Genomic DNA, 22,399 nt, shown 5'->3' on the forward strand with positions numbered 1-22,399 from the left:
ACTCTTAATTAGTGTGGCACTAACCTCTAAGCTGTGTGTTAGCTCCGTGCACGCACAGACGCCCCGCTCTACGGCAGACTGCTCAGCGAGTCGTGCTTTTATGGGCGTCGCGTCGGCGCACTTTATACGCGTCCGGAGGGGAGGACTTAATAGGTGGCAAGTGTCGAGCCATAAGCGCTATACCGCACATGCAGGCCCACGGCAGCGATTGTTATAATGATAAAAACACGCATCGCTACTCCAGTCGTAAAAGCTTCCTCTGGCGACCAAGCAGTCGGTAGAAGCGTCTGTGAAAACACGGACTGTGTGTCAACGTCACGCCAGAAGCACGGTTTCGACTGGGGACAGCGGAACTATGCTTCTGCAGATGAGGTGACTGCGCGAGTGTTCGGATATTTTCTGCCGCATTCATGTGCTACTACGCCACATTTACTCCCTCCATGTTACAGTGGTTGCCGAAGACCAAAGGCTTAGACAACATCAAATAAGTTTATATAACAAGGCAATTATGGGATACAATAGCTTTAATTCTCGATGAAGTTACAGGATTGCAGCTGGTCGTTGTTTTCTGTCACGCGTTGCACTTCATTTGAGCGTCTGCCAAACATTTTCAGCTGACGATATTGTACTCTCTATGTAAGAAACACAGTGCAATGTTTCCTCGGACATGCATACATATATACCCGAAGGAATGCACCGCGCGTCTGCGCAACTCGTTGGTGAAACAAAATACTATCGGCTTGTTTCAACTTTGGCGACACTAGTTGCATGAGTTTTGTGGTTAGGTGTGTTCGTAGGGAAGTATGAAATGAGGAACGGAGGATAACGTTCGATATTTGAATAGTTTGTTTGTGTGTGTGTGTGTGTTGTGTGTTGTGTGTGTGTGTGTGTGTGTGCTACAAACTGGCCAGGTAGGGAGCAGGCGCCGTCTGGCGAGTGGCGAGAAAAACAATAAACTAACAGCGGCCGCAAATCCAGAGAACAGCGGAGCTTGGTTCGACACGGTACGCATTATTATGAATTAAACTCCCTGCCGTTTTTTTCTGTCTCTACTGAAGTCTAATCTCAGTTACTAGTGTACAGGTTTTGGTACGGTTTTCGCTCATATACGAGGGCAGTTCAATAAGTAATGCAACACATTTTTTTTTCTGAAACAGGGGTTGTTTTATTCAGCATTGAAATACACCAGGTTATTCCCCAATCTTTTCTCTACACAACACTATTTTTCAACGTAATCTCCATTCAATGCTACGGCCTTACGCCACCTTGAAATGAGGGCCTGTATGCCTGCACGGTACCATTCCACTGGTCGATGTCGGAGCCAACGTCGTACTGCATCAATAACTTCTACATCATCCGCGTAGTGCCTCCCACGGATTGCGTCCTTCATTGGGCCAAACATATGGAAATCCGACGGTGCGAGATCGGGGCTGTAGGGTGCATGAGGAAGAACAGTCCACTGGAGTTTTGTGAGCTCCTCTCGGGTGCGAAGACTTGTGTGAGGTCTTGCGTTGTCATGAAGAAGGAGAAGTTCGTTCAGATTTTTGTGCCTACGAACACGCTGAAGTCGTTTCTTCAATTTCTGAAGAGTAGCGCAATACACTTCAGAGTTGATCGTTTGACCATGGGGAAGGACACCGAACAGAATAATCCCTTCAGCGTCCCAGAAGACTGTAACCATGACTTTACCGGCTGAGGGTATGGCTTTAAACTTTTTCTTGGTAGGGGAGTGGGTGTGGCGCCACTCCATTGACTGCCGTTTTGTTTCAGGTTCGAAGTGATGAACCCATGTTTCATCGCCTGTAACAATCTTTGACAAGAAATTGTCACCCTCAGCCACATGACGAGCAAGCAATTCCGCACAAATGGTTCTCCTTTGCTCTTTATGGTGTTCGGTTAGACAACGAGGGACCTAGCGGGAACAAACCTTTGAATATCCCAACTGGTGAACAATTGTGACAGCACTACCAACAGAGATGTCAAGTTGAGCACTGAGTTGTTTGATGGTGATCCGTCGATCATCTCGAACGAGTGTGTTCGCACGCTCCGCCATTCCAGGAGTCACAGCTGTGCACGGCCGGCCCGCACGCGGGAGATCAGTCTTGCTTGACCTTGCGGCGATGATGACACACGCTTTGCCCAACGACTCACCGTGCTTTTGTCCACTGCCAGATCACCGTAGACATTCTGCAAGCGCCTATGAATATCTGAGATGCCCTGGTTTTCCGCCAAAAGAAACTCAATCACTGCCCGTTGTTTGCAACGCACATCCGTTACAGACGCCATTTTAACAGCTCCGTACAGCGCTGCCACCTGTCGGAAGTCAATGAAACTATACGAGACGAAGCGGGAATGTTTGAAAATATTCCACAAGAAATTTCCGGTTTTTTCAAATAAAATTGGCCGAGAAAAAAAATGTGTTGCATTACTTATTGAACTGCCCTCGTATATAGTGATTCTCAAGAAAAATATAAACACACCTTCCAGCTATTGATACTTAGTACTACTCGTGAGAAGCCACGGCGTGTTGCTAATATAATATATAAACGCAGTTTCTAAAAATATTAAAATATTAAATACGTACGTGTTTTTAAAATTATTAAAACATGTGGCCACACATAAGCTTTAAGGTAAAACATCGTTGTCATTTTTAAAATAACAGTTCATTGGCGGTTTTGTATAAACAGAACGTTCATCTAATTATTTATGTATATATTTACTTAACCCGAACAGATTAGGGCATTCAACTAGTCTTCACCCACTCTCTTCCATTCGACCACGGTTTTATATATCACGGTTACTTAAGAAATGATAAAAATTTTAATATCATAAATAGGAATAAAAAGGTTAATAGATATTAAAATCACTTGGACGAATTTGAATGTACCTAGAACCACCTGCCGTACAAAACCCATTTATCGGAATACGAAAGAGGTATTTTTCGACATAGAGTGCATTGAAGCAGAAAAATTTATGTACGATGCACTATTTAAGAGCTCTGGGAAATGAAAAACTGCTTGCAAGGAAAGGTATTTATTTGAAATGGGGTAATGGGTGCGTACATGAACAAAAATAGATTTTATTTTGTTTTAGTAGATATTTCATCAACGGCCTTTTGGATTTACAGGAAATGGGTTATTGGAGGGAGAGCGTTCTGGAAAGGACGGATGGAAGAGTTGGGGAGGAACACCTAGAAAATATGAGAGAGGAGAGAAGGCAAATTTATGCAAGATCACTGATTACGAATGTCAGATAATTTATCAGCGTGACGTATACATTTCGCGCGTGGGTGGTGTTTTAATTTCAAGCTGGCACTAGGAAGCACCTTCGATTAGTGAAAGTGCGAAACCCAGCTGTCTGGTGGGTTGCCGCTCGACGCGGCCTTCAGCGAACTCTGTCGTTTTCACTAATGAACGAAAATGCAAAAAAATGGTTCAAATGGCTCTGAGCACTATGGGACTTAACATCTATGGTCATCAGTCCCCTAGAACTTAGAACTACTTAAACCTAACTAATCTAAGGACATCACACACATCCATGCCCGTGGCAGGATTCGAACCTGCGACCGTAGCAGTCACGCGGCTCCGGACTGAGCGCCTAGAACCGCTAGACCACCGCGGCCGGCAAGGAAAATGCAAATAAAATTGGCGCCGAACTCTCTGGTGAACAAATGAACACTGACTGGGCTGGGACACATAACAAACCACAATCACACTATGTTCTGGTGTAGTGAAAAGCGTTTTACTACGTTATTTGTGGAAAATACTTGTTATAGCTACGTATGCATCACAACATCACAGCATGATGCGGAGAATGGAAGTGCTTGCCATACGAAAACGTAAGTAAATACGAAAATAGGCGCGAAAACATCGCGAAAAACTAAATTACACTCTAGAAGATAGGTTAACTCTCAGAAAAAAACACTTTCTCATCAACACCGTTTGGTTGCAGATGACAAGTTACCTGTAATAATTAACACAAAAGTGGTCCAGAAAATTCATGCTCACCAAATGTAAAGGTATTTACAAAAAGAAACGATGTTTTTTGAACTAAAAATGCACATAATTTTATAATCATGTAACAAAAATGTTCACATTGCAGAATAAATAAAAATCAAAACCCACTGATGACGGCACAGTGGTGCCGAAACATGTTTGGGTACTGAGAAAAACGGTGTTTTGCGCAACTGGCGGACCTCAAATAACAAAAAAAATAAAAAGAAATCAGGAAATAACATTGAAATATGTGAGTTTTTGGTTGTATTATACGGATATTTTGTTTCTTCACGTTACCAAAGTTACTCTCTTGGACTTTTAACCAGTAAACACTTCACTCCCGGTTATTTAAAGATTCAAACTCGCATTTATAAAACAAAAGCTAACAATAAAGGAGTTACAAAATAACACATCATCCCTGATGTTGAAGTTTTGCTGAACGGCGCATTACAGTACGCGATAAACTCTCCTCATTATGTTGTGGGGTGGCGTGGGGTGTCAGCGAGAATTTTTTTTATTTAATGGTTTGAAATTATGTGTAAAGTTTGTTGGAAGTCGCTAAGGCTTTGATTCTCAAATACTGGACGAATGTGGAGTGCGTAATTTACGCACCGTTCAGTTACGCTTCGTCAAGACATTCACACATTTTCTAACTTTAATAGTTGACTTATTATGTTAAACCTTTAAATGAGTACATCATGATCGCATTTTTAAAATTCGGTCGTTAACTATACGAAGCACTTCAATTCATACAGTTGTTGCCCTTGGAAGCCGTTAGGTGGCCATCTACAGTTGGAGTGGAAGTCGCGCATATTTCCCTATCACTGTTTTATAACCGCAGCTTTATAAACTGCAGGCTTCGGCAACAGGAAATCATCATCGGTCTAAGGTCTGCGGTCACAGATTCTGGACAGAAGATCACATGCGCTTGAAATTTCTGGAGAATCTTGCCTGCCCGAATAAGACGTTGGCAATGTACTGAAGAAAAGTTGCGAATTTTGACGGAGAACTACCCTCTTCGCCCCATTGCTGATTTTCTTGGTCTTTTACCTAGAGATTTGCCATTGGGAGTCTTCACTCTCCATGACTACTGTTATCAGGTGGGCGAGCTTCTTAGCTAAGCTCTCACAATCATGGCTTTTGACGACTGATGACAACTCGATGCTGCTCCTAGATTGTAGGTAAAATTTGTGAAATTGTTATTTACTCTTAAAGCAAATTTCTTGGACCCGTGCAAGGCAGGACTGCTTTTTATAACCACTGTTAATTAATTTTTACATTGAGAAAGCAATGAGGAAGTGATAGAAAATTCAGAAGGCAAATAAAAGAGCAAGGGGAACAGATGTCAAATTATCTTCTTTTCACTTATTAACTCCTACTACGCCATAATTTCTTAGTTTAGTGTACACTACCCGATCAAAAGTAGCACTGCGTCTTCAGGCCAGAAGTGGCCAATCGTGACTATCCGACTGCCGTGTCATCCTCAGTTGAGGATGCGGATAGGAGGGGCGTGTGGTCAGCACACCGCTCTCCCGTTATGATGGTTTTCTTTGACCGGGGCCGCTACTATTCGGTCGACTAGCTCCTTAATTGGCATTACGAGGCTGAGTGCAACCCGAAAAATGGCAACAGCGCATGGCGGCTGGGTGGTCACCCATCCAAGTGCCAGCCACGCCCGACAGCGCTTAACTTCGGTGATCTCACGGGAACCAGTGTACCCACTGAGGCAAGGCCGTTGCCGCTGTGGGGATATGGCAGCCAATTATTCCTTAAGAGTCAGAATCAGAGAACATAATGATGCTGCATGCTAGCGTCTGGAGCGAAGTCGACATCCTATTCATCCAAAAGCTACTAAATAGGTTTCAGGTCAGGACGCTGGACAGGCATTTCCTTTACAGGAATGTTATTATTCACAAACCACTGCCTCACGGAGACTGCTTTATAACAGGTCCATTGTGATGCTGATACAGATGATCACCGACTCTAAACTGCCCCACTACTGTACGCAGTACACGATGTGTTCACAGCCTTCCGCATTTAGCGTTTTCTTAATCGCGATAAGGAGACCACTCCCTAACCACGAAATTCAGGCCCATACCATAGCACAGCCTCCCAATACTTCACTATTCGCACTACACATGGTGGCTCTCACCGTTCTACAGGCATTCACCTTACGTCGGTTTTCTGCAGGATAGACTACAGGGTGGTTCCTCATTCAGAATCACTCCTTTACAGTTATACGCTGTCTACAGGCGTCGCTCTTTATACCACCTGAAGCGTCGCTTAGTTCTGACTACAGAAGTGGGTGTCTTACAAGTAGCTATTCGGCCACTGTACACCGCCCATATTAATTCCCCATGGACAGACACTAGCTGAACTGCTGGTACCACTTTCGGACTCACGAGTGTTTCCTTTCGCTGATTTCATGCGTTTTTTGCAACCATCTGCCTCAACGTTCGACGGCCGCTGACCGTCAGTACTTGAGTCTCCCTGGTCTTCGTTTAACTGTGGATATTCATTCGCGTTTTCACTTCAAAGTCCGCCACCGCAGTCGACTTGGGCAGCTCAGAAGGGCTGAAATGTCCCTGGTGGATTTATTACTCCGGCGACATTTAGTGACTACGTGCTGTGTCACTGAGCTTCCCTGCCCGCCCCGCGCAGTGGTTACCACACTGGACTCACATTCGGTAGGACCACGGTTCAAACCCGCCTCCGGCCATCCTGATTTATGTTTTCCGTGATTCCCATGAATCGCTTCAGGCAAATGACGGGATGGTTCCTTTGAAAGGGCACGGCCGATTTCTGTCCCATTCTTCTTCAGTTCGACCTTATGCTCTGACTCTAACGACCTCGTTGTCGACGGCACGTTAAACACAACTCTACTCTACTTTCCCCCTCCTCCTCCTCCTCCTCCCCGACCGACCCATTCTACTGTCACAGCTTCTCTACTGAGAATAGAACAATTCCCTTCTCCTTTTATACTGCCGGGTCCACCTCTCGTCACTTCAAATGGAATCCGTGTTACATAGGGTTGTCCGGAAACTTTTGAGCAGGTAGTGTATAGTATAGGATGTACGACCACTGCCATACGCTAGCCAAAAGTCTACATCTACATGTACATTTATACTCCGCAAGCCACCCAACGGTGTGTGGCGGAGGGCACTTTACGTGCCACTGTCATTACCTCCCTTTCCTGTTCCAGTCGCGTATGGTTCGCGGGAAGAACGACTGTCTGAAAGCCTCCGTGCGCGCTCTAATCTCGCTAATTTTACATTCGTGATCTCCTCGGGAGGTATAAGTAGGGGGAAGCAATATATTCGATACCTCATCCAGAAACGCACCCTCTCGAAACCTGGCGAGCAAGCTACACCGCGATGCAGAGCGCCTCTCTTGCAGAGTCTGCCACTTGAGTTTGCTAAACATCTCCGTAACGCTATCACACTTACCAAATAACCCTGTGACGAAACGCGCCGCTCTTCTTTGGATCTTCTCTATCTCCTCCGTCAGACCGATCTGGTACGGATCCCACACTGATGAGCAATACTCAAGTATAGGTCGAACGAGTGTTTTGTAAGCCACCTCCTTTGTTGATGGACTACATTTTCTAAGCACTCTCCCAATGAATCTCAACCTGGTACCCGCCTTACCAACAATTAATTTTATATGATCATTCCACTTCAAATCGTTCCGCACGCATACTCCCAGATATTTTACAGAAGTAACTGCTACCAGTGTTTGTTCCGCTATCATATAATCATACAATAAAGGATCCTTCTTTCTATGTATTCGCAATACATTACATTTGTCTATGTTAAGGGTCAGTTGCCACTCCCTGCACCAAGTGCCTATCCGCTGCAGATCTTCCTGCATTTCGCTACAATTTTCTAATGCTGCAACTTCTCTGTATACTACAGAGAAGTGCCCATAAAGCACATCCATGCCTTGTTTTTGTATGTTGTATGTTAACCGGGGACCTAGAAACGACGAAGAGGCTCCATCCCCGCCGCAGCCGCAGTGGTCCACGACGACTACCGCAGTACACTTCACCCCTCCGTCCCCCCACATCGAACCTAGGGTTATTGTGCGGTTCGGCCTCCGGTGGACTCCCCCCAGGGAACGTCTCACACCAGACGAGTGTAACACCTATGTTTGTGTGGCAGAGTAATGGTGGTGTACGCGTACGTGGAGAACTTGTTCGCGCAGCAATCGCCGACATAGTGTAGCTGAGGCGGAATAAGGGGAACCAGCCCGCATTCGCCGAGGCAGGTGGACAAAAACCGCCTTAAAAACCATCAACAGACTGGCCGGCTCACCGGACCTCGACAGAGGTCCGTGTCAGGGACCAGGCGCTACTTCCCACTCCGGAAAGCAGCGTGGGATTAGCCAAGCGGTCTGAGGCGCTGCAGTCATGGACTGTGCGGCTGTCCCGGCGGAGGTTCGAGTCCTCCCTCGGGCATGGGTGTGTGTGTTTGTCCTTTGGATAATTTAGGTTAAGTAGTGTGTAAGCTTAGGGACTGATGACCTTAGCAGTTAAGTCCCATACGATTTCACACACATTTGAATCACTCCGGAAAGCCGTGCGTTAGACCGCTCGGCAAACCGGGCGGGCCATCCATGCCTTAGTAAATGATCAGCCTCCAATTTGCGAAGTGGAAAGTACCACTTGGATGGCGACGGCGCATTAACAGATAGTCTTCCCCTGGTAGCTGAGTGGTCAGCGCGACGGAATATCATACCTTACGGCCCGGGTTCGATTCCAGGCTGGGTCGGAGGTTTTCTCCGCTCAGGGACTGGGTGTTGCGTTGTCCTTATCATCATCATTTCATCCCCATCGACAAGCAATCGCCAAAGTGGCGTCATCTCGAAAGACTTGCTCCAGGCGAACAGTCTACCCGACGGGAGTTCCTAGCCACACGGCATTTCCATTTCCATTAACAGATATTCTTCCTGTTATGGGTCCAATTCAAATACACTTCACTGAAATATTAAACTTCATCCAGTGACTGCAGGTGTGCAAAATACTATCAGTAGGAAGAGCTGTATGAGCCCCATGACAAAATATGCTGAGCGTAATGACGAATGAGAACATCTAGTGTTTCCACTGATGGATGCAGCGCAGACTGGACACTGGCTCAACACGTATGAAGTTCCCCACAGCGTCTGACCATCCTCTGTAAGACTTCAACCGAGACTGGTTCCTGGGGCGCATTTCGGAATTAGTACAGTTGTAGGCGGACACGACACACACTGTGTAGAAGCGGCCTCTGCAGCCGTCTCCCAGGTGGCCCCATCCTTGGTTCAGATAAGTGGTAAACAGACGCGTCGTCCCAATGATTTAGTGCCGGCTCCAGCCATGGCGCGACTCCACCCGTTAGGAAACGTACGCGGCTAAACAACTGTAAAATGAGACGCGCTGCTATCGCCGTAATAATAAAAACGGCGCCGCGAGTCGTAAACCTTCCTGACTGGGAGAGCGAGCGCAGGGGTCGAATGCCCAGGCAGGCGGGGGGGCGTCTGTCCTGCGGTCATTTTACGACACGGAGACACAGGCGTTCCTTCTCGTTTCGTCTACGGAGCTCATGCAGCGTCGGGCAAAGTCCCGTTCGTAGCATTGGTCATAATCCACGAACTCCTAGCGCCGTGCGGTGCGCGAGACAAATAGAGCGATCTGTTGCTCTGTAGACTTCCTTAAAAACGTATGTGGGCGAAGTCGGGTTTGTACGCACTGCTACACATACATACTATCATGCTGGGGTAAGGATCGCCAGCCTCGCTTTGACCCGCAAGACAGGATTAAAATTTCTTCTATATAACTAAACAGTGCCCTGTAGCTGTCCAACTACTTACAAAAGGTGTGCAGTACGTCGCGTCTTGTAGCTCTGAAATATTAAAAACACTTTCGTTTGCACCAAAGCTACTAATTAGTTATTGGTTGAGTAGTTTGGGCTTTCCCTATTTTTACAAGATGAGAGTTCGACAAGTAAATGTGTCGAATGTTGATAGCAAAAATATCAGTAATAATTTGGTCCAGAAGGTAACTAGCGTATTTTGTGAGGATGTCAAATGAAGAAATACCTTTCAGCCGTCAATTTTCAACCTTATTTTATTTGGCAACCACTTTCAGCATTTTACTACGCCGTCTTCAGGGCACAGACCGACTTGTAGGAAGAATCTCTACCTCGGTTGTGTTCAAAACAGGGGCCAGCAATACTAGTATAAGTAGATATTTGCTACAGTGATCACGGTAAGTAGATTCTTCCTACACGTCGGTCAATGACCTGAAGATGGCGTAGTAAAACGCTGAAGCTGGTTGCCAAGTAAAATAAGGTTGAAAATTGACAGCTGAAAGGTATTTCATTTGACATTCTCTTCCAAACAGCCGATTCCCGCTACCATTTCTAAAAAGATGGACATACAGAGACTTTCTTTTGTATTTTGAATATATTTAGTGCGGAGAGTTCTATTTGTGTCACTACACACTAGATTCAGCTCACATCTGCATTAAACATGTCATGATTTAATTATACTTACGGTAGTAAGTCTGTATCTGCATCTACATGGATACTCGGCAAATCACATTTAAGTGCCTGGCAGAGGGTTCACAATAGTTCTCTATTATTCCATTCTCGAATAGCGTCCGAAAAAAACGAACACCTGAATCTTTCCGAGCGAGCTCTGGTTTCCTTATTTTATTATTATTTATTATGACGACCGTTTCTCCCTATGCAGGTCGGCCTCAACAAGATCTTTTTGTACTAAGATGGGACCATCTCGTGGGGCACACATTTTCACCTGTCCCCGTTGACGTATGTCAACGCCTGTAAGCAGCTAAGTGCGTTCATTTCGTTGTAATTTCATTCTAACGAGCTGCATGGTCACCGATGATATATATCTGTTCTTTCTTCCGGAAGAACAGATACCATCTTAGTACACGTATAGTAAAGGCTCACCGGCCACTTGACCATCTTCTTCTTCTGTACGAATGCACAAACAGTGCCCGAACTCTTACGGGAATCGGCAACGCGCCGCGAGTAATGAGCATAATGGGCGGGGGCACTACGAATGTAGTGCGGGACAATACGTTGAGAATGTGGGTTTCGCGGGAGGCGTGCCAGAGATAAATCCCTGCAGTCGCGCAATCCTCTGCGTCCTAGGTGGCTCAGATGGATAGAGCGTCTGCCATGTAAGCAGGCGATCCCCGGGTTCGAGTCTCGGTCGGGGCACACATTTTCATTTGTCCCCGTTGACGTATGTCAACGCCTGTAAGCAGCTAAGGGTGTTCAATTCATTGTAATATCTTTTTGCATTCGGAGGAGATAATTTCGTGAGAGGATTTTGCCGCACCCAAAAGCGTCTTTGTTTTAATGATGTCCAGCTTAAATCCAGCATCATTTCAGTGCCACACTCTTCCCCATTACGCGATAGCGCACGGCACGTATCGTCCATGTATAATGTCAATTCTTTTTGCATTCGGAGGAGATAATTTCGTGAGAGGATTTTGCCGCAACCACAAGCGTCTTTGTTTTAATGATGTCCAGCTTAAATCCAGCTTCATTTCAGTGCCACACTCTTCCCCATTACGCGATAGCGCACGGCATGTATCGTCCATGTATAATGTCAATTACTTGATAGAGGCAATCCCACGGCATCGTCCATGTATAATGTCAATTCTTTTTGCATTCGGAGGAGATAATTTCGTGAGAGGATTTTGCCGCAACCACAAGCGTCTTTGTTTTAATGATGTCCAGCTTAAATCCAGCTTCATTTCAGTGCCACACTCTTCCCCATTACGCGATAGCGCACGGCATGTATCGTCCATGTATAATGTCAATTACTTGATAGAGGCAATCCCACGGCACTCTGCAATACGCTGATTTGGGTGCGACCACTTGATAAGGCGGTGATCGGTGATAAGGCGGTGATCGGCATATACCGACTGCGAGAATCGAACGTTCCATGCTACGAACGCCGATTCTGTGTCTTACCGAACCAAAGATTTTGTTTTATGGACTCTTTATGAAGGAAATGGAGAGATTGGACGTGTGAGAGGAGGAGAGAGATTGTATTGTTGTGCGATGCCTTTACGGTATATAGTAAATATTCAAATAGTTTGTTGCACAAAATAAAATCCAATAACTAACATTAAGTATTCAAGATGTGTATATCTCCATACCGAAATTAGTTAATTATAACGGTATAAATATTACGAGACGTAGATCGCTCGGAAGTGAATTTTGGAACGATAGTGTGAACCTGCATTTTCCACGGTCATAATTCGTCGACAGATTATCTCTGAATTAACAAACTTTAACTTGCTAAATTGTTGGACAACATAGCACACAGCTGTGCCGAGCGATTTGCGTAGCGAGTAAAGGTTTTAGCGATTTCAGATGGAGCAGATAACGACGAGGGATTTCCGCGACATAACCGCTGCGGAATACATTTCTTGCTCTCCTGTGGTATTTAAAAAGAAATATTTATATTTTCCAGGTTTTCAGGAAAGTAAAGATAAAAGGAAATGAGGAACTAATCTGAACCAACTGAAACCAATAACTAAACCAATATTTATTTATTAATAATAAATAAATAAAGAATATTTTAAATTAACTAAATAATAATAATATATTAAACAGCGCAGCAGTATTCTAAAAGTGGACGGACAAGCATAGTGTAGGCAGTCTCTTTAGTACATCTGTTACATTTTCTAAGTATCCTGCCAATAAAACACAGGCGTTGGTTAGCCTTCGCCACAACACTTCCTATGTGTTCTTGCCAATTTAAGTTGTTTGTAATTGTAATTCCTACTTATTTAGTTGAATTTACGGCCTTAAGGGCGTGTACGAGCATAAGATATATTTTCCTTAATTGTGGTACTTCATTATCCAGTATGACCTGATGCACGTGACAACAATATTCCATATACACGGTGTCAGGTAAATGTTGGTTGACAAACTTCGACGATTGTAGAGGGTGCCTTGAGGAACAAACCATGATAGGAAAAGTGACTTTGTACGCTGACGGACCATTGACGGAACGTCTCGCAACGTTGTTCATTTTTCAGCGATCGCGACTTACTGCGACGATCGCCAGTGTAGAAGATGGAGATTGCTGTTGCGTAGACAGGCCTCGTCTCCTATGAATGCGATGCTCTTTGGCCTCCGTGGATGACTGTTTCGTGCGCAGGTTTCGATCCGCAGTCTATTTTTCTCTTGGAGGCTTCAAAGCGTTCGAGGCGAAAAATAAATTGCAGATGCAAACAGTATCCCAAACGATCATCCACTGAAGCAACAGAGCATCGCGTTCATAGGAGGCAACACCTCTCTACGCAGCAGCTCCATCTCCTCCATTGGCGATCGTGGCAGTCAGTCACGATCACTAAATGATAAACAACAATGCGAGACGTTTCGCATACGGTCCGTCAACGTAGAGTCACGTTTGCTGCTGAAGGGGTGGCCTGGTAGCAGACGCTGGCGACTATAACGTCGCTTCCCTTATTGTCATATAATGCTGTGTGGCTAGGGCCTCCCGTCGGGTAGACCGTTCGCCTGGAGCAAGTCTTTCGAGTTGACGCCACTTCGGCGGCTTGCGTGTCGGTGGGGATGAAATGACGATGAAAACACAATACCAAGTTCCTGAGCGGAGAAAATCTCCGACCCAGCCGTGAATCGAACCCGGGCCGTTAGGTATGAAATTCCGTCGCGCTGACAACTCAGCTCCCAGGGGCGCACTCCTGTAGCGTCGTTGGATGTCGTTTCGGAAAACGCGTTCCTGTCCTCTATATGTTCCTCAAGACATCCTCTATAACCTCTCGAAGTTTGTCGTAACCCTCTATACACTAAGTGATCAAAAGAATCCGGACACCGCCAAAAACATACGTTTTTCATATTAGGTGGATTGTGCTGCCACCTGCTGCCAGGTACTCCATATCAGCGACCTTAGACATCGTGAGAAGGCAGAGTAGGGCGGTGCGCGGAATTCACGGACTTCGAACGTGGTCAGGTGATTCGGTCTCACTTGTGTCATACAGCTGTACGAGAGATTTCCACACTCCAAAACATATATAGGTCCAGCGTTTCCGACGTGATAGTGAAGTGGAAACTTGAAGGGACACGTACAGCACAAAAGCATACAGGCCGACCTCGTCTGTTGACTGACAGAGACCGCCGACAGTTGAAGAGCGTCGTAATGTGTAATAGGCAGACATCTATCCAGACCACCACACAGGAATTCCAAACTGCATCAGGATACACTGAAAGTAATATGACAGTTAGGCGGGAGGTGAGAAAACTTGGATTTCATGGTCGAGCGGCTCCTCATAAGGTACACATACCGCCGGTATATGCCAAACGACGCCTCGCTTGGTGTAAGGATCGTAAACATTAGACGGTTGAACATTGGAAAAACGTTGTGTACAGTGACGGATCACGGTACACAATGTGGCGATCCGATGGCAGGGTGTGGATTGACGAATAGGCGTTGAACGTCATCTGCCAGCGTGTGTAGTGCCAACAGTAAAATTCGGAGGCGGTGGTGTTATGGTGTGGTCGTGTTTTTCATGGAGGAGGCTTGGACCCCTTGTTGCTTTGCTTGGCACTATCACAGCACAGGCCACTATCTACATTGATGTTTTAAGCACCTTCTTGCTTCCCACTGTTGAAGAGTAATTGGGGGATGGCGATTGCATCTTTCAACACGATCGAACACCTGTTCATAATGCACGACCTGTCGTGGCGTGGTTTACGACGATAACATCCCTGTAATGGACTGACGTGCACAGAGTCCAGACCTGAACTCTATAGGACACTTTTGGGATGTTTTGGAACGCGGACTTCGTGCCAGGCCTCATCGACCGACATCGATACCTCTCCTCGGTGCAGCAATCCGTGAAGAATGTGCTGCCATTCCCCAAGAAACCTTCCAGCACCTGACTGAACGTATACCTGCGAGAGTGGAAGGTGTCATCAAGGCTGGCCAACAACATATTGAATTCCAGCATTACCGATGGAGGGCGCCACGAACTTGTAAGTCATTTTCAGCCAGTTGTCCGGATACTTTTGATCACATAGGGTAATTGAGTGCCAGTTCTAAGTTCTAGGGGACTGATGACCTCAGATGTTAAGTGCCATAGCGCTCGGAGCCATCTGAACCATTTTTGTAATTGTGAATTTGTTATCGTTTGAGTTATCTGTGTGTCATTCTGACTTATTTTGCATACGTGTTATCGTTAATTTGACAGATGGTGATGGCAAATATTTTAATGAATACGTGCATGTAGTCGCACGACAGATAGGCTTGCAATTTGAGCGCATCCATTGTTACAGTTGTGCTCGTGATGGGATCATTTGCGTCATGCCGTGCGTTTTCCTCAGGGTGGACAATCACTGTTTCAATGTATCTAACAGAACTGGAGTTTATACCGCCATCGAGGGCGTTTGCGGGTCATAAGCGGCCCTCGGCGTCCGTCACCTGCCGGAAATGCGCAGACAAAGGGTGCGTCCACTGTGCGCAGCGGCGGCGTGGTAATCTGCAGCGCGCCTGGGGTACCGCGCCGTCCCTTGTCGTGGGGGATTCCCCCGGATCCGGGGAACAAAGCGGAACACGGCCACCCGCGCCGCCATTATCTCTTTCAGCAGCAGCGGCAGACCGAGTGGAGCGCCTGCGCACCGGCGCGGCGCCTGGCGTCTTCGGTTTACGACGTCTCGGTCGGCCGGTTTATGGTCTGCGGGGCGGAGGCCGCTGTTGGAGAGGGCGGCGGATGGGGGAGGAGGATCTGGAGGAAACGCGGCGACAGCGAGGCGGGGGGGTGGGAGTGGTCCTGAGGCGGGTGCCGCAGGATTACTGGGATGGGATACGATGGGCGCTGCCTCAGTAGCAGGAGGACCGCACTGACGTTGCTGGATGGATGGGCGGATTAATACGTCCCTGTCCTCAGCATCTTCCTCTTCGGAACCCCTATATCAAATGCAGCATCGGCCATTAAAACTGTAACACCATGAACGATGGGTAATAATGGTGTTTTACTTTTTATGAGCAAAATTATGCAGTACTTGCGAATTAGGCAATGTATCTCAATTGCTAAATATGTATGGGAATTTGATATACGTCCTAATCCCATTTACACCCTCTCTCTGCACTTCCAGCGTTTAGCGCCTGTAAGCTCCTGTCTACCACTTCCTTCTCCTCTCTCTCCCTGGACATCACCTCCTCCCTCCAACTCTCTCTCACCCTCTCTCTCTCTATCCCCCCCTCTCCTTCTCCTCCCTCCCCATCTGCTCACCCTCCCTCTTTCATTCTCTCCATATGCTCACCCTCCCTTGTTCACTATCTCCACCTTCTCCTTCTCCCTATCTCTCTACACCTCCTCCATCCATCTCCTTTCCCCTCTTTGTGTCCAGTCCCCCCTCTGTCGATCTGTTGCTTTGTTTGTTGTCATTGCCAATGAACTCTTGAAGAAAAGTGAAGTAGCTCAAAATGAATGGGCGAATCGGTTGAGATTACTGGTATATATGGCATGATGAGAGTCCTCTCGTGCTGCTGCATCTGTGACGATATTCAGTGACATTATTTTGCGTAATTTTAATCAGAAAATGGGTATGATTACAAAGTTTCGGACAATCAGATTACGTAGTAATATTCTAATCGTAAGCAGATAAGCCATAAATACAACTTTTCTGTTTTCTGTTGAAACTAACTGCCAAAAAAGAAAACAAAACAACACTTAGTTGTCTATACCATTTCTGTCTAAAATCATACATATGGGGAGAGAATACATGTGGGTACGTGGGAGAAACTATTTGTCTCATGGCGTATATATATCTGTCCAAACATCGTTATATACTAGTAGAGATAGTAGGTAGAATACATGATTAAATATCTTGGCGATCTGGTAGTATACAGGGTGTGAAATTTAGCGCAAAGCGCTGCTAACACTGGCAGCAATAACAGTTTCAACATGACTGTATAAAGAGTCGACATGAACTTGGATGGAAGCTATGGGTACGTCACTCCATATTACTTCAACTAAGCGCCAGATTCCAACAACAGTGATTGGTGGTGTACAAGTATGAAGGCAACCCATGATTTTGTATATGTGAGAAATATGGAGAATGTGCTGCCTACGGCAACAACACTCTTCTGTCTAGAAAAGAATCTGGACAGTACGTCTAACAAGCGGTCCTCCGTTATCTTCCTGAAAGATAACGTCAAGGAGATTTCGAAAGTAGCGCACAACGAAATGAAGCAGACTCCCACACATCTACAACATCACACAGAAATGGCGTAACAAACACAAAAAACGCACTTGAAAAAGGGAATCATTTCTCGAAACGCGTCGTATGAAAAATAAAATAAAGAAAATCGTGACTGGTAGCAGAAGAATTATTTATAAACAAACGTATTGTTTTCACAGTCGCAGGCTTTCAGAACCATTTATAATGGATCAAATCAGATTCTCCATAGTCCTTATGCGAAATGTACATTGTTGGCAGTAAAATCGTTCTGCAGTTGGCCTCAGATGCCGGTTCTCTAAGGTGATAGTGCCTTGAGGGAAGAGTATCGTCTCTCCTCCAGGGATTCCCAAATGACTTCTTCGTAATACTTGCCTGCTGATCGAACCTACCACAAACGAATCTGCAACATGCCTCTGAATTCCTTCGATGTCTTCTTTTAACCCGAATTGGTGGGAATTCCGAACACTCAAGTGAGGGATGCCCTAGCATTTTATATTCCGTCTTCTTTATGGATGACGAAGAAGACAGTTCATCATTATAACATTATAGTGTGCACGTAGAGCACCAAATCGCCTGCAGAGGTGACATGGTGCCATTCCTCTGCCCAAACTTTTGTCTGGGGCACTACCCTCTACTGCCGCGTCTAGAGAAACCGTGACAGTGGTCACCGTGTTTTGGGACTTTCAGACGCCACTGTACTGTCTGTATGGATCTTAGTCTTGCTGTAAATCGGAACGATTCCTCACTGAAGGTACGTGCGTGGCTGCACGATCCAGCATGGATGAGTGTGCAATGTCTGGACTCTTGTGCAGTATTAGTGTGGGGCTGTTGAGCATGTCTACACAGCACGTGGTGGACAGCAAGTATTAGAGGTTACTGTGCAATGTATTTTGAGACGCTCAACATGAACACCTGCAGCTTATGCACCCACACCCAATGTCACTCATTTTTCCAAATTTGTTACTGCATTGTGAGAACTAGTCTTCAATATATATATATATATATATATATATATATATATAGGGTGGGCTATTGTCATGACCGGGCCAAATATCTCACGAAATAAGAAAAAACTACAAAGAACGAAACCTGAAACCTGTCTAGCTTGAAGGCTATGGTTGGAGCGCTAGATGGAGCTGCCTTAGGTCAAACGGATATCAACTGCGTGTTTTTTTTTTGTTTTTTTTTTTTTGTAAATAGGAACCACTTTTTTCGCTTTCTGATAGATGGCGCTGTAATAGTCACAAACATATGGCTCACAATTTTAGACGAACAGTTGGTAACAGGTAGGTTTTTTAAATTAAAATACAGAACGTAGGTACGTTTGAACATTTTATTTCGGTTGTTCCAATGTGGTACATGTACCTTTGTGAACTTATCATTTCTGAGAACACGTGCTGTTACAGCGTGATTACCTGTAAATACCACATTAATGCAATAAATGCTCAGAATGATGTCCATAAACCTCAATGCATTTGCCAATACGTGTAACGCCTTCCTCTCAACAGCGAGTGGTTCGCCTTCCATAATGTTCGCACATGTATTGACAATGCGCTGACGCATGTTGTTAGGCGTTGTCGGTGGATCACGATAGCAAATATCCTTCAACTTTCCCCACAGCAAGAAATCCCGGGACGTCAGATCCGGTGAACGTGCGGGCCATGGTATGGTGCTTCGACGACCAATCCACCTGTCATGAAATATACTATTCAATATCGCTTCAACCGCACGCGAGCTATGTGCCGGACATCCATCATGTTGGAAGTACATTGCCATTCTGTCATGCAGTGAAACATCTTGTGGTAACATCGGTAGAACATTACAACTGCAGCAATCAGCATACACTGCACCATTTAGATTGCCATCGATAAAATGGGGGCCAATTGTCCTTCCTCTGCCTGCATCTCGTGGTCGTGCGGTAGCGTTCTCGCTTCCCACGCCCGGGTTCCCGGGTTCGATTCGCGGCGGGGTCAGGGATTTTCTCTGCCTCGTGATGACTGGGTGTTGTGTGATGTCCTTAGGTTAGTTAGGTTTAAGTAGTTCTAAGTTCTAGGGGACTGATGACCATAGATGTTAAGTCCCATAGTGCTCAGAGCCATTTGAACCATTTTTATCCTTCCTCTCATAATGCCGCACCAGACATTAACCCGCCAAGGTCGCTGATGTTCCACTTGTCGCAGCCATCGTGGATTTTCCGTCGCCCAATAGTGCATATTATGCTGATTTACGTTACCGCTGTTGGTGAATGACGCTTCGTAGCTAAATAGAACGCGTGCAAAAAATCTGCCATCGTCGCCACGCAATTCCTGGTGCATAGGAATATGATACGGGTGCAATCGATGTTGATGTAGCATTCTCAGCACCGACGTTTTTGAGATTCCCGATTCTCGCGCAGTTTGTCTGCTACTGATGTGCAGATTAGCCGCGACAGCAGCTAAAACACCTACTTGGGCATCATCATTTGTTGCAGGTCGTGGTTGACGTTTCACATGTGGCTGAACACTTCCCGTTTTCTTAAATAACCTAACTATCCGGCGAACTGTCGGGACACTTGGATGATGTCGTCCAGGATACCGAAGAGCATACATAGCACACGCTCGTTGGGCATTTTGATCACAACAGCCATACATCAACACGATATCGACCTTTTCCGCAATTGGTAAACGGTCCATTTTAACACGGGTAATGTATCACGAAGCAAATACCGTCCTCATTGGCGGAATGTTACGTGATACCACGTACTTTTACGTTTGTGACTATTACAGCGCCATCTATCACAAAGCGAAAAAAGTGGTCCAACTAAAACATTCATATTTCTTTACGTACTACACGAATATGTAATAAAAATGGGGATTCCTATTTTAAAAAACGCAGTTGATATCCGTTTGACCTATGGCAGCGCCATCTAGTGGGCCAACCATATCTTATATATATGCAAGATGAAAATGAACTAAATTAATAAAATAAAGTAAATAAATACAATTCGATAAGGACAATTAAATATAAAAAGGTCACCTGTTCACCTATACAATGTGGAATTTTTAGTATGTAATAACGTTCCAATACTCCCAATATCTCAAATAAAGACGTAGCCAGATATTCCAGAGATATGACACAGTACGTCCAAAACTTTCCGTCATGTAGCATACGTATAACGATATTGAAGCTGGACATGTGTACATAATCATATTTCGAAATTATTAAGAACTATGTCTTTCATAAATGGAGGAGTACATGTAAGATGGAAGGAAGGGAACTCATGGGCAACTAGCGCTTTTCGTTCTGTGCAGATGCAAATGCAAGATACTTACTCCGCGGCAAGATAATTCAACCACTGGCGCTCTCAATGCTTACCTGCAATAAAAGAAAGAGATTAATGAGCATAGAACATCAAAATAATGGTATTTTGGTTCGAAGAAGTCTTTTCCATGCGCGAGGCTATATTTTTTTATATTTATTTGAATCAGACATCTGGCGATTAGCTACTTTCGCCTTGTCGGGCATTATCATGCAACGTAAACAAAACTTACTTTATATGCATCTATTCGCAAGCTAGTAATAATCTACACAGCAGTGTCAAAACATAAATACTTAGTGTCATCCTATACACAAAGCGAATGGCGTAGTATAGAGCAGTTATATGTGTGAGATTCTTATATATGCACAACAAAAAAGTGTAAACCATATGCAGTTTGTCACAATACACAGTTCATTAAAGTAGGTCAGCATGTGTCTTGAAATAAAAACGCACATGCCGTCACAAATGTCATAAAACCAAACAGCATGAAGTTCAGCAATATTCAGGAATGAATGGAACGAATATTTTACACATAACTTCTTTTTGTAGGAATTACATATCCTTACTATCCTTCATATGTGTCTCAGCTTGACATCTACTTTTTCTGCAACTGATTCGAAAGAACAAATTCAATATACGTTGCCACACTCTCAAGGGAGAGTGGTATCGAATGTAGAACCAAGGAGCGCGTAGAATTAAGTAGGAAATGCAAGTAAGCCATGAATTACTTAGAAAACGTTGTGTTGTTATAGTCTCCAGTCGGAAGACCAGTTTGACGCAGCTCTCCATGATACTCTATCCTGTGCAACCTTCTTTTCAGAGAATAACTGCTGCAATCTACATTCATTTGAACGTGCTTACTGCATTAATCTTTTGGTCTCCCTCTAGAATTTTTACCCCACCCCCTCCCACATTTCCCTCCAATATTAAACTGATCATTCCTTGATGTTTCAAAATAAGTCCTGTCGGCCTTTGCCTTCGTCTAGTAAGGTTGTGCCGTAAATTTCTTTTCTCCCCAGTTATATTCACTGCCTCCTCATTAGTTACGCAATAAACCAAACTGATCATCAGCTTTCTTCTATAGCGCCACATTTCGAAAGCTTCCTTCTGAACTACTTATCGTCCACATTTCACTTCCGTACAAAGCTATACTCCAGACAAATACCTTTAGGAATGACTTCCTAACGCTTAAATTTGTATCATACGTAAACAAACTCCTCTTTTTCAGAAATGATTCTCTTGTTGTAGCCAGTGTGGGTATCATACCCTCGCTAAACCAAGCATCATCACTTAATTTACTGCCTAAATAGTAAATCTCATCAATTACTTTTAGTGCTTCATTTCCTAACCTAATTCCTCCAACATCGCTTGGTGCAAGTTGACTACATTCCATAACCTTTATTTTGCTTTTGTTGGTGTTTATTTTATATACTTCTTCCAAGACACTGTCCATCACTGTCCATTTCGTTCAACTGTTCTTCCAAGTCCTTTGCTGTCTCTGACAGAATTAGAATGTCTTCTTCGAACCGCAGAGTTTTTATTTTTTCCATCCTGAACTTTGATTGAGTAATATCAGGGACAGGCTTCAACCCTATGTGATTCCCTTCTTAAATACTTGGGCCACTTCCTTTTCATTCCTTCGACTTTTGTAACTGCCGTCTGATTTTTGTACAATATGTAAATAATCTTTCGCTCCATGTGTTTTTCTTTTGCTACCTTCAGATTTTTTAAGAGAGCTTGGATGTGTGTGATGTCCTTAGGTTAGTTAGGTTTAATTAGTTCTAAGTTCTAGGCGACTGATGACCTCAGAAGTTAAGTCGCATAGTGCTGAGAGCCATTTGATCTGTTTGGGTTACATCCAGTGAAACACGGAGGAC

General features: G+C 44.8%; 1 protein-coding gene and 1 pseudogene across 1 annotated transcript in view; both read right to left on the reverse strand.

Moving 5' to 3' along the window:
• Nucleotides 1-15,613, reverse strand: part of LOC124545759 — a 198,383-nt gene extending 182,770 nt beyond the window's left edge. Inside the window, exon 1 of the mRNA XM_047124702.1 lies at nucleotides 15,466-15,613. Coding sequence (XP_046980658.1) covers nucleotides 15,466-15,613 — 148 coding nt within the window. The remainder of the gene's footprint in view (nucleotides 1-15,465) is intronic.
• Nucleotides 5,619-5,735, reverse strand: LOC124546377 (annotated as a pseudogene).
• Nucleotides 15,614-22,399: the final 6,786 nt, after the last annotated feature.

The sequence above is a fragment of the Schistocerca americana genome, chromosome 8 (genome assembly GCF_021461395.2).
Source record: "Schistocerca americana isolate TAMUIC-IGC-003095 chromosome 8, iqSchAmer2.1, whole genome shotgun sequence".
NCBI classification, from domain to species: domain Eukaryota; kingdom Metazoa; phylum Arthropoda; class Insecta; order Orthoptera; family Acrididae; genus Schistocerca; species Schistocerca americana.